The 13,582-nt window shown below is 33.5% G+C and overlaps 1 protein-coding gene across 1 annotated transcript; it reads left to right on the top strand.

Annotated features, from left to right (window-relative positions):
* The first annotated feature begins 3,023 nt into the window (after window positions 1–3,023).
* Window positions 3,024–13,067, top strand: LOC110097094. Its single transcript, XM_020823329.2, has 4 exons — window positions 3,024–3,242; window positions 7,919–8,419; window positions 11,665–11,838; window positions 12,624–13,067. The coding sequence occupies exons 1-4, from the start codon at window positions 3,144–3,146 to the stop codon at window positions 12,723–12,725; spliced, it is 876 nt and encodes a 291-aa protein (XP_020678988.1). The 5' UTR covers window positions 3,024–3,143; the 3' UTR covers window positions 12,726–13,067.
* Window positions 13,068–13,582: the final 515 nt, after the last annotated feature.

Below are 13,582 nucleotides of genomic sequence, written 5' to 3'. Positions count from 1 at the left end.
TGAAATCAAAGAAAAAACTGTTGTCAAAAGTCATCATAAACGAAGCCTAAGAATATGTAGAGCTTTTGTCACTATGGGACATAATGACATGACTCTTTTTTTAATAAATTAGAATGGCCTAATCATGTTTAAAATGAAGCAAAAGTTGTCACAAGATTGCAGGAAATAAACGAATGTTTTACTATGGCTGTAGATAGAGCCAAAATGTCATATGGAGGCATCAGTCATGTGCTTCAAGTCTCTTTATATTTTCTAGGGGTATCAATTTTTGGTCATGGTTGGTTCGGGTCGAATCCGGAACTAACCCGACACTATTCCGGTCAAGTCGAACCGACCCATTTTTTTACAAACGGGTCAGTTTTTCAAACACGAACCTGACCCGCTTCGGGCTCGGGTCAACCCGACCAGTCCCATAAGTCAAATCTCGCAACACCGCTTTGGGTTCGGCAATGGCAGAAATTGTGTAACTTCGGCATCGAAAATGGCAGCGGAAGTTGATTCGACGCGGCGACGCACGACAACGTTTACGGATGACAGACACAATAGCCACAGCAGCTCGCAGGCAGTGACATCGAGGTCACAGGCACTGGGTAGTCGTCGGACTCGGGGCAGGCTACGCGGCAGTCGACATGCGAGGCAACGGGGTAGGCTAAGCGGCAGTCGACATGCTAGGCAGCAGGGCAGGCTACGCGGCAATGGTTTGATGGCCAATGCGACGCGGGCGCTCCATTGGTCCAGGGCCTAGGCGCTATTGTTCCAGCACCAGGGTGCTAGTTCATTTTTCAAATTCCAGAACTCACAACATTGGGGGGCCAAAAATCACAACAACACGTTACTCCAAGGAAAAAAATTAGATTTCACATCCAAAAATCACACTCCGGAGGCAGCGGGCAGTGCGGGCGGGGGCAGCGCGGAGCGGGCGGGAATCCAAACTTTTTAAATTAAACGGGTTTTCGGGTTGACCCGGCAACCCGTCGGGTCCACCCGAACCCGACCAGTTTTGAAATCGGGTCGGATCCAACTCAGATTTTTCGGGTGGTCAGATTTTCGTGTCGTGTCAAATATTGACACCCCTAACAATGATTTTTAATTACTTCATATAAGTTTTACACATAAATATTTGCCCAACTTCTATAAGCATAGATGAGAGACTCCACTATGGGATCATTATATCAACATCTACTATATTAGATATATCCATATGTTTTTCATCTTTTTTTTTTTTTTGCTTTCGAACCTATTATACATGAAGAATCATGAGAATTCACTCATTTACAAATTTCAACTATATCACATTATGGCGTTAACATTTTTAATGGTCAATTTAGTAATGAAGCATATATGGAGCCATCATCATGTATGTCTTTTACATCACCTTTATTTGCTCTTAAATCAATTTAGATTTTGATAAGTGATGGTGTGCATCAATATTATAAGTGATAGTGTGTGTTAGCTTAGGTAACAAAATCAATGGGCTTCAGTTTAGCCAAACGATGATTTTCAAAGGATAACAATCAGATGATTGAGATTGGAGGATCTATCGTAGTTAACAATGACAGTTGGAGTATCATAGTTATACAATGATGATCAGATGATCGTAATTGGATGGTAGTCAAAATACTATAATTAGACGACAATGATCGAAGGATTGTAGTCAAGCGATCGATGGTGGTAGTAGGATTATAATCAAGCAATGATGATTGAAAGATCTTATTTAGGCGATGGAGCTTAGAGGACTCAAGCTAGACGCAGCGGAAATTATTAGATAATATAGGTAAATAATTAAATAAATAAAATTAAAGTATAAGATAATACATCTAAATTATTTGAAATTCACAAGTATAATTATAATATAAAAAGTATTGTGAATGCAATAATTTAATTATATTGTCTAATAATTTAATTGGTTCAATGTCAGAATATTCACAGTGATAGAGAGAGTATAACATACATATATAGTCGTAAGAGATACCAAAAATTTTACACGAAAAAATTCTAAAAAGGAAAAAATCACAGGGTCCAACCCAACGCAGTTGTAATAATTTTACTAAAATTTGTCATCAATTATAAATAATGCCCTTCACTATGATTGATGTAGAATTTGATACAGTATAGTGGATGTTAGAAGATCCCTAGCATAGGGAAAAATTATTAGGTGTGGAGTGTTCACCGTCCGCACGAATATGAGTACCTAGCGGTAACCAGCGGTACCAAGTGCCGGTACCTAGCGCGGAATAAGGCTTGTGCTGACGGTTCTCCCCGTCCGCACTCTGCACCAAATAATCTCTCAAAGGAGCTATATTCAAGAAATTGTTTGATATATGTTTGATCATTCTCTTTTAAGGAAGGAAAATCAGAGACTAAGAAATTTAGCACATTTTATGTGCTTATGTTGGTAATCATGATTGGTGGATGGTGGGATCAATCTCTTAAGCAATGATGTATGATTTTTTAAGTATGTGTGAAGGGCGATGAGAGGCGAAATATACATGATATGATAGTGGTTCGACAGAGAAAGTTGAGGTGATTCGATGGACCTCCATGATTTTTTCAATATATAAGCTTTATTAAATTTCAAGCGAATGATCTCCTTCATATAGCGACTAGAAGTTCATTTATAATTTGTAAATATAATTAAAATATAGTATAGTTCATCAAATGATTCATACTAATTTTTTATTATATTTTATATTTTTAGTATTTAGGTGCCTTTATGACGTGGAATTAAGCAATTTTACTATTTGTGTTTAAATTGAATTTAAATTTAAAATATCAATAAAAATTTAAAATTAAATATAAAATAACTTTTTTTGGAAAATAATATAAAATAACGTTACGTAATGGTTTTGTCACAACACGTGACAGAGACACGTGCGCCGCACTTATACTAAATAGCGGGACCCACAGCACCAACCAATCCGGAAAGAATATACGTGTTGTTATGTGATTGATATAAATACGCTGTTCGGTGAAGTATAGTACCTATCTGATTCAGCTACTTTGAGTTTGTCCTCCCGAGTACGATGGGAGCTTTGAGTTTGTCCTCGCTCTCGCTTCTCCTATTTCTTCTCGGAAGACTTCTTGTTCTTGGAGCGGAAGATGGACTAGCCGTGAGAGTTCAGTTGAGATAGAGATAGAGTGAGATGTACGCGGGAGCGGCAGAGGTGCGAAACTTTCGCCCTATGGAAGGCGAGCTCCGGCGATGCTTTCCCAGTGATCTTGGCGGCGATGCCCCTCCCATGGTACTTTCTGGCACTGTTCTTCTAGATTGCCTTTGACCCTTGCCACCATTGATAAACTGAGAGGGAAATTAAAGGTGGCGGCAACTTGCTTGCCTGTTTAGGGCGTTGGTCATTAGGATCCCGGGAGAGAACGATTGGTTTTGGTGGAAAGGGCGAAACGCTTCCCCATATACTTCTTGTTTTGATACCGAAAGAAATGCGCTGGGTCGCAGTTCCGAAAATTAATTTCATATATAAAATGGGAGAAGCTTCTTCTGATTTTTTGCGGTGTAGCATATATTTGTTAGATAGTCTTGACACTTGAGGAAGGGCTTCTGGAAGGCTGAATCCAATATAGTAATCCGGCATTTGCATGAAATCAGAATCGTCTTTTATTTTTAGATTCGTGCCATATTATTTTCCTGTTTGGGTGAATTTTTTTTATTAAATGAATTGAGGAGAAATTCTGCTGTATGCATCAATAGTCATTTTGCTTGTAACCTTAATGATTGAGGTTATTTGTACGTAGAAACATATAAAATTGGATGACTACTAACTGTTGGATGCCTAATTTGTTTGTTTGTTTGTTTTTTTTCTTTGTTTGAGTACATTTTATGGTACAAAATGATCTGGCTTTTATGTCTATGCTCTCATCCTAGTGCCGTTTACTTATTGTTGAGGTCCAAATAAGAGTCCATGAGATTGTCACATCAAATATGAAATAATCGTTCATTTCCTAAAGTATTAGTAGTGTCTCTTGCCTATTAGCTTAAGCTTTTGGATTAATGGATGCCCATCTTTTACTATATTGAGTTCAACTTGTCCCCCATGTTTCACTCTCCTAACAATACATTATATCAAACAATTAGAAAACAGGGCTGAATGATGGGCGTTATTGATTGTTCTGGTTTTTCTTGTACTTTCTTTTCAATTTAATTTATTTTTATTGATCTTGGTTTGAAAGGACAAGGGTTTGCTTGAAAACCTAAAATATTCCTTTTAGATTAAGCAACTTGCTTTTATAAAAATAGTAAGCCTATCATTGCTATGATGAATGATTCAATACTTTTTAGTATTATGAGCCATCTTTTGTTTACCATACACATATATTAATGATGTAATTTTTAATAACTTTTAATGTGAAGCTTTAGCCCATTATGCTATTTAACTGTTTCCAAATCTAGAATGTGTTACTGTTCATTTGAAATTAAATATGTTGCATTTGCTTAATACTGAATTATTGACTGATTGGAACTTTTTAGAATAATGTAATTTAGTTTTTGAAGCATGCTCTAGTTGGGTATTTTATACAATGCAAGATAGGAGTTATCCAAGATTTTTGTTCAATTTCTACTCCATTAAAGTGTTCTCATTTAGATGTTGATGCAAAGAGAAATTTGTTAGGTGCCATTGAATAGATTACAGTAAACAAGTCATTAGTAAAGTAGGTACCATGGGTGCAAATGAGATTAGACATGTTTTATTTTTTAAATGAAATTTTTGATCTTAAAAGTGATATTAGTAAAGGTGTTAATTCTGGTTGGCAAGTTGGGTTTAGGTCAAACCATTGGTTGAGCTAACCTGAATATTCTTGACTTGAATTCGACCCATTTGTTATGTGGGTCAAAATATTTGACCAATCTAATCCATTTGTTATGTTGGTCATATAATTTTTTAGATCAACACAACCAAATTAACTCATATATGACTCGTTTAACCTAATAATATACATGTATGCTTTAATATTGTGTTTCTAGCTTTTCAAAATCGACACCTGAATGATAGATCAATTTTTAGTTGATTTCCAGTTATTTGGGTCAATCTACCAAAATTTTCAAGTCAGGTTCATATCAAGTTGTCATATTGGGTAATTTATTGACACCCATGAATCAATTTCATTACATACCACAATGAAGAAAGTTGATTTTATTTAAATTGCTTATTGGATATCAACCAATGCTAGGATCAATTGGAGCTACAATTGATTGCCTTGTTTACCTGACATTAAATGTCTTTTGTTTTAAATTTTTTGTTATTAAAAATGGAAAAATCATGTTTTAGATTAATCTTTGATGAAGCACAACCTTGTTGCAAGAGGTTTGTGTAGGATATCTAGTAAAACCTTGGAATAATTGGTGTTGCACAAAGTGATAATAATGGTGCGGTCATAAGGATCTACCTAGGAAAGCAAAAGGATGCTCTGAATGGCCAAGAATAAGAGTCAAGATAAAGATCGATCATAAATATTTTGCATTTTATATTTTCATATTTATGTTTAGTGTGTATAAAAGATTTATATTGTTGCATTTGTCTTGAAAACTCCATTCATAAAATTTTTTAGGAGCTTCAAATCTTGAATATTTTTTAATTTTAAAATGTGATATACCTAGGAAAGCAAAAGGATGCTTTGAATGGCCTAGAATAAGAGTCAAGATAAAGATCTATCATAAATATTTTGTATTTTATATTTTCATATTTATGTTTAGTGTGTATAAAAGATTTTTATTGTTGCATTTGTCTTGAAAACACCATTCATAAAAATTTTTAAATTCGAGTTTCAAATCTTGAATATTTTTTAATTTTGAAATGTGATATTTTTAATTTTAACTTGATTTTTGAGAGTTATGTTATCAATTTAAATATAAATTGATTATTTGAATTTTCATTAATCAAATAACCAATTTGCAGCCAAGTTGGTACCATCCACTACTCCAAAAGGAGGAGTTGCATCTCTCTCAAGAGGTGCTTCCACCCCCATGACATCCTTTCACCAAAATCGGCCCTAACCTCTCTTTTTTCTTTGTTTTTTTTAAATTATTTTCAAGAGTTGTAAGAGATTACAAGTATTTTATGTTGATAAATAAAAGGTGGTTGTTGTTTTTGTGCTACAAAATTTGGAGCTTATTCCAAAGAAAAGGGGACTTGGTGGCCGACCCACCATTGAAGTCGTTTGGTTATTCCTTTAAGCTTTGCCACTTTGGCAAGTGATAAGTACTCTATCACCTTAAAGCTTTCCTATCTTTTGTTATAGAACTCTTCTACCCTTATCCCCTCATACTTTCATGCTATTTTACCATCCATTTCAATACAAAAATCCACTCAAAGCCCTAAGTAGGTCTCTAAGCCGAAATATACTCCTACATGCTAAATAATAAAGAAAATGATGGCTTGAAAAAGGAGAAATGAGTAAAATTGCATTGCCGATGCACAACAAATTAAGCTCAATGTGCTGCTAAACCGCACTATCAGATTCGCAACATCCGTATAAGCAGACAATAGGCATTCACCGGCTCTTCAAGGAAGCTCATGTCACGGCCCGGCCCAGTGAGCTCGCATAGGCGAGGCGGGAACGGATGGTCGGACGGTAGGTCAAATATCTAATTCCTAAAACTATCACCTTAACATTTGAAAAAGTATCCAAAACATCAAATTGAAAACACATAAACATAAAATCAAGCATAATCATAAAATTACCTTTCCTTAGGCGCTCCTCTCCTACGATAAACATTGCCACATCTTCTACTCATTTTTTATTAGTTTAAGCTTACCTGAAAAATGTTAACAATTAACATTAAGCCGAAGTTCAGTAAGTAAAACGCAGTTCTAAACTACAGTAATCAAGGAAAATTGCTTAATATGCTGGATGTTACATATGAACATAACATAAAATGATTTCCTAAAAGCATGCCATTAAATATATCATATCATAAAATTATATCTTTCAATTTCAATTTCATTTTCATTTTCATATCAATATACTTAGCTTTCTCATTTCGTATATATTACAACCGTCACAGGAGCCACCGTTTAGTACCATAAATGTACTCCTTTACCATTTTTTTTCCATATCCTTTACCATTTTAACGTGCACGAGTAAAGCGTCCCCAGCTAGTACCATAAGGGGGTGAGCTCCATCATTTTAGCATGCACATACAAGCATTCAATATAACATTCATATCATTTCATTTAACATATAATCTCTATCATATAATGCAATAAAATATAACATATAATTTGCATGATCAACCATTTGACAAGAGTAATAAAATCAAGATCTAAATTAATTATAAAGATTGCATGAACGTGTTTGGACTTTCAAAACAAAAAACTGGAGAGAAACAAAAGTATTACTGTAATTAAGAATTGTGTATACTACCAAAAATTAGGAAATTGCTTCTCCTCGCTAATCCTCCTTCCTTCGAGGTCTCTTCAAAACACCTATAAAAATTAATTTTCTCCTTCAAAATTCTTCATAATAAATTTAAATTAATGTTCTCATTCTCTTCCTAATCACCCTAAGTTCTCTCTGTCCCTCTCCCTCTCTCCAAATGATTACATAAAGCAAGCATATATTCTAAAAATTCAAATCTTCACTGGCTTTCATGGTTGAATAGAATAGAAAACTAAGCAATTATATTACGTGTTGACTTCATACATAAGTTATACAGATTCAAAATTCGCAAAAATCATATGAATTGTTCAAGATAAGCGTTGACAAGCAGCAGAATGACTTTAATGCTTGTAATCATTCTTTCCAAGATACCGGAAAGAACTGATGATTGAACTCAACTGTGTTGTTTGAAACATAGTATGGACCAAATAGTCAGGGAAAAAAGCAATATATATATAACATGTTTTTTTTTTTGAATTTTTTTTACTATTAAATTCTAATTATTTTATTTTATTTTTTTCTATAGTTCAACCCATTCTACTCTGCTTCTCTATCTGAGTATGACGTGGCGGGAGATCTATTCAATGCACCAGAGCCCATCATTGAAGAACCTATACTTGAATTAGATCCTATTACAGCTGCAATCTGTATGATGTCAAGTGGTGAAGATGTTATTGCTGCCGAGGCAATGAACGTTGCGGATATAGAATCTATTCAAAGTGAGCATCTGTTCAGTGAGGTTTTCTATGACTGCAAAAAAGACCTCCTGGAGAAATCAGCAATCCAAGAATCGTTTTCTGAGCCACCAGATTTCAAGTCGCCTGCAGTGCTTATAGAAGGAGATTCTACCGGAGAGAATGATAGTTCTATCACAGGACAACTGCAAAAAAGTGTTAGTTCTGGATGCCTGAAATCAACTAAGTGGACTGCAGACAGCCCGATGAATTCGAACTTAGATGCATTACAAGAACTGAATCTTGAAGATGCATATGGGATAAGGAGGGCATACAGTGAAGGAGATATTCATGTAAGATGATTCCTGTGTTGAATTATTTTTTTATGTTTTTTATTCTGTAGTTGACAGTTGAAATTTTGCCTTTGACAAGATTTTGTGGAATAACATAACTTAAAAAAAACTAATCATGATAGATTTCAAATGTGCATTTGCTACAGCAGGACATTCAATAATCTTATTTCTTAATGATTAGCCAAAATATGCCATCATTCTTATTAGCAAAACTGGGGGGATATTAAAACCCAAAGCCGGTATTGAGAGGAAAGCTATGGATTACTGACTTCACAAAGCGTTATTGGATCCATTTCATCCGTTTGGAACTCATTTCTTATAGATTTTATGTTTTATATGATATTAAAAACAAGCTTTTATTATTTACGCCTGGTTTGCCTTGTGAAAAATGTTTAGCTAAATATTGCTACTGTTTTTTTTGTAGCCTTGAGAAAGCGTTATTTCACAGAAGAATGCTGAACTGTGATATTTGCTGAACTGAAATGAAAGAAGTATGGAAGTTTTCCCAAGATTATGGAAAGCCCAACTAATTGGGATAAGGTTGATGTTGCTTCTAATAATTCTAATGGTTATCATCACGACTATCATCACCATTTGCTTTATCCAACTATGTGGGATTGACTTTATGATCCATATTATGTTGTTCATATATGTCAGTTTGGCATGTGAAATTAACTAGAGTCTTCGAAAATATCTTTTCTTGGTCGTGTGCCTTTGGCATGACCATTTTCTTCTATTCATTTTCCTTTATGGCGTAGAACGTCTTTAGGTTTAGGATTTAGAATTCAAATCCAACATGCATGCTGAAAAGAATGCAATAAACACTCAAAAATTTGTATGAGACGAGCTATAGATCTTAAACAGTTATTCACTATTTTCAATAAAAATCATAAAACGTTAAAATCCATCTACAAATTTTATGGCATTCTGTTACAAATTAGCAATAAAATTAACTAGAAATAATACATAAAAATGATTATATTGTAGGAACAGTTAGAGTGTTATCTATCAAAGATAAAATACTTAAAAATAAACTTTGTGTGATTCACATGTACAGCAATGGGTTAAAAAGTGAAACCAAGTAGAGGTAAAATTAGTGTCTTGATGAGTAACAGGCTTGTTATTTGTCTGCGTAGTAGGTGATTTGCTCATGGGTTGACAGTCTGGCTAAGTTGCTATCTTTGTTATTTTTTTTATGAGTAACAAGGTTATACCTCATCGTTGATGCAATGATTAGGAATGTCTCTGTCATTAAGTTGTGCTTATTATGTTTTTTTTTTTTCTATGTTATCAAGGAAAAGGTCAAAGTTATTTTTCATGTAATACTTTTCTTATACTATAACCATTATTTCTATATCTTTTTTTTTTCATTTTTTGAGTCATGTAAATATTCATTAATCTCCTAAAGCTTTCCATCTAACTAAAATAACTTATCTTCTTACATGATCTTATTTTACTCTTTGGTTTGTGAATATGATTACCTAAGAAACACCTTTATAGGAATAAATATTCTTAGATATGATAGATAAACTATGGCACCTTTTTCCAAGGTTTGGCACATTTTATGCTTAGATTTTAATTAATTATGCTTGCAAAAGGGTCTGTTATTTATCCATCTACTTTGCTTTCCCTTTTAAACTTTATTAATGATTTATCTTTTTGTTGTTTGTTTATCATTTGCTACTAAAAGTTGAACTCTTAAATGTTTAAAGCCATGAACTAAGGGGTTGCATGAAGGATGACTTTTGAATATTTAAGTCGTGAATAAAAAATGTTTGATGTAAGATTGAGATGATTTCATCTAATTTATACATGTCAAAAATTGATACTTAGCCATGTCCATTTGAAGTTGAGTAAAACTATTTCACATATCTATTTCTGCAACTGATTGTCCTTCACCTGAAAATAATATTATAAACTAGTATGATACCATTATGAAATTTATATGATGCTAGTAAATTCTCATGAGTGTCTGGTGCATGTATTTAATATATTAAATCAATATTATATTCTATTTCGAAAACATTGATAATGCTTTTTTTCATGAACTTTTCCCTCATATTGTTGAATTTTAAATAATTTTTTGTATTATTTTTTAATATTTCATGCTATTTTTTAAATGGAATGCATGGCACTGCTTTGTTATGCACTATGGTTGCACAGGACCTTTGCACTATAATTTGCCATTCACCACTAACAAATATGTTTGGACATCCCCAACATAATTATTCTCGTATTTTTATTATTTTTATCTGTTATCATTATGAAGCCTATATAAATTAATATAAATAAATTGAGAAATGCAGTTTAATTTGTAAAATCTTTTATTTTTTTAAGTATGCATCGGTAAAAAATTTTGTAATATATTTGCCAAGTTTTTGCTCAAAGGTGGATGACGGTGTTGGTTTTCAAACTATATTGTTTTTATTTTTTTCCACCAGAAAGTTCACAGAAGGAGAGCTATTACGACGTAGGTGAGGATTGAACCCAAGACCTTAGCACAACTTTCAAGGCCCTTACCATATATACTAGTTAGCACCCACTTCAAACTATAATGGTGCTTATCTGATGAGACTCAGGCTTCGTTTGGGACAGTTTAAATTTTTGTACTAAAAAGCTGCTTTAAGAAGCAGTAAGAAAACCGTTCCAAACAAAGCCTCAGTCCATTAGGTGACCCTTTTTATTAGCCCGTACTCATTAAGGCCAACTAAGTATGGCATCTAAATAGTTGAACTTCAAGGCTTAAAGATGGGACAATCCGGCCTGTCCCAGTCCGTTTGACAGACCTTCACATACCTTCCACTAGATTTCCTGGATTGAACTTACCAAAGATGCTCAAGGAAGGAGATTAGAGGCATGCAAAAAAGCCAAAAGTATTTACTTGATTCAATGCCATTCATTTGTCAGTCTTTGCCTCATAGATGCAGCCAAAACATTTTTATAAGTCGTTTGTTAGTATCCAGGCGAGATAGCTGATCCGTTTCCCTTATAAAAAAGGGGAACAGAACAGGTCAATCGAGAAAAAAAGGAACTTAAACAAACAAAAGGAGAAAGGAAGAATTCAAATCTTTAATAACTCAAGAATTTACTGATTTTCAAGACCAAGTATATCAGCCACTTTGTACCTCTCTCATATAGAATCTCTATATTTCTTCCTAGGAATATGACTTGATTATATGAGTTCATATATTAACTATTTCTTGAATTATATTGAATGTCATTGAATTGTATGTTTTTTGTGACAGATTCTTAAAAATTGTGGATCAAGCCTTAGAGACCAAATCACTGTTCATTCTTCTTTTGAACAACTTGAAATTCGTGACTTGAAGATTGAAGAAAAACTAATAGAAGAGCGAAAGGAAAAGATTAACAGATACATGAGGAAGAAGACGCGGAGGAATTTTGGCAGAAAAATCAAGGTAATCGTAATAGCTGTACTAAAGTTACCCATTTTAGTAACAATTGGTTGTTTGCATTCAGTCACCTTTGAATCTGATACAATATAGAAACAGTTACAAATGACTTCACAAAATTTAGTTCGTTCGTATGTTGATTCTAAACTAGATTGATTATTTAGTTTCATTCAATTTTTTTTAATTAAAATCTTGATACTTGAGAAACAATTACAAATGACTTGATCATTTCAGTTGGTTTGCATGGAAAATGGAAACTACATTGATTATTTAAGTTCAGGTATTGATGATTATCATCATATCATGTATAGTCCATTTATCAATGGAATTTTGCCCTCTGGGAAACTTCATTTTGATAAATTATTTTATTTTTTACCTATCTCTATCCAAAGCAATGCAATCCCATCATTTGATGGTTTATATTAAACTGTTGAAATTCTACTTTAAAATAATATTTGTTATGGTTATCATTTTTGTTATATAAGCACTTTCCTAGGGGTGTTAATATTTCACCCGACCCGAAAACCCGACCTAACTCAACCTGAAAATTTCTGGTTCGGGTTGACCTGACCCGGGTCTGGTTGGGGTTGGAGTTTTTGACCCGTTTCAAAAAACAGGTCGGGTTAGGGTCATACTCTCTTGAAGCACGCAATAAACTCCAAATCAGATCAAAAGATGCAAGGAAAAAAATAGGATATTGGGTAAATGAATAGCCAAATAGGCTCTTATGAAATCAAACTTGTCTCTTGTTTTGATTGTCCATTAAAGTAAAATTTTTCTATGACTTGCAGTATCTATGCAGAAAAGCTTTGGCTGACAGTCAGCCGCGCGTGCGGGGCAGGTTTGCAAAGAGCGAAGCATGTGAGGCAGCAGCAAAACTTCAACACATATAGAAGATTTTATAATCAGGGAATATGGGCTTTAATGCACTCTCCAAAATCTGTTTGAAAAATAGGTAAATGACCATTTTGTCATATTGCTTTTGCCTTTATCTATATAGATTAAAAATAAGGACAAAATGATCATTATAGCAGTAGCCAGTCATTAGTATTTCTAATATATTTGCTTTGGTTAGGAGCTTCAAGCCCTTTAGCTGTAGCAGAGTCTTTTGTTTGTAGGCCTGCATGAAGGTGGGTCAATGTAAATATGTTATTTAATTTTTATGCCCTATGTGGGTAAAACAATAAGGTACTTTGATCTAAATTATAGAATCTTGTCTTGCAATAGTTGAACCATTTGTTATGTCTTTCGAAAATTAAACTAACAAGCACTCATTTAAAATTAATAGTATACTAAAATCTCGTTTGGGGTGTCTTTCTTATTGCTTTTTTAAATAACTTTTTAGTAAAAGAAAAATATACTAAAAGCAGCTTCAGGAAGTAGTAATATAGCCGTCCGAAATAAAGCCAATGGCCGAAGTTGCAAAATTAAACTAACAATTATAAAATGAGCATTAGCTGGTACTACAAATATACAAAATTATGATGATTTATCATGTTGATTTCTTACTTTATGATTAGGTGTATATTTGTTGCATCCAAAATCTCAATTAATAGAGGAATTTGAGGTAGATTAACAAGAGAAAAAAATGAAAATTATTATATATGATTTTGGTGATGAATGTGATGAAAAATATAATGAAATTGGATGTCTTAGTTTATTTGCTAAATTCCTTAAAAAGCGTGATATATGTGCTTAATAAAATGAATGGTTTTGCATGCTTTGAGAAATATAATGGATGTGAGTAAAA

This window comes from Dendrobium catenatum, unplaced genomic scaffold (genome assembly GCF_001605985.2).
Source record: "Dendrobium catenatum unplaced genomic scaffold, ASM160598v2 fragScaff_scaffold_54, whole genome shotgun sequence".
Lineage (NCBI taxonomy): Eukaryota > Viridiplantae > Streptophyta > Magnoliopsida > Asparagales > Orchidaceae > Dendrobium > Dendrobium catenatum.
The sequence above is the reverse complement of the archived record's forward strand: the minus strand, read 5'-3'. Positions and strand labels throughout refer to the sequence as shown.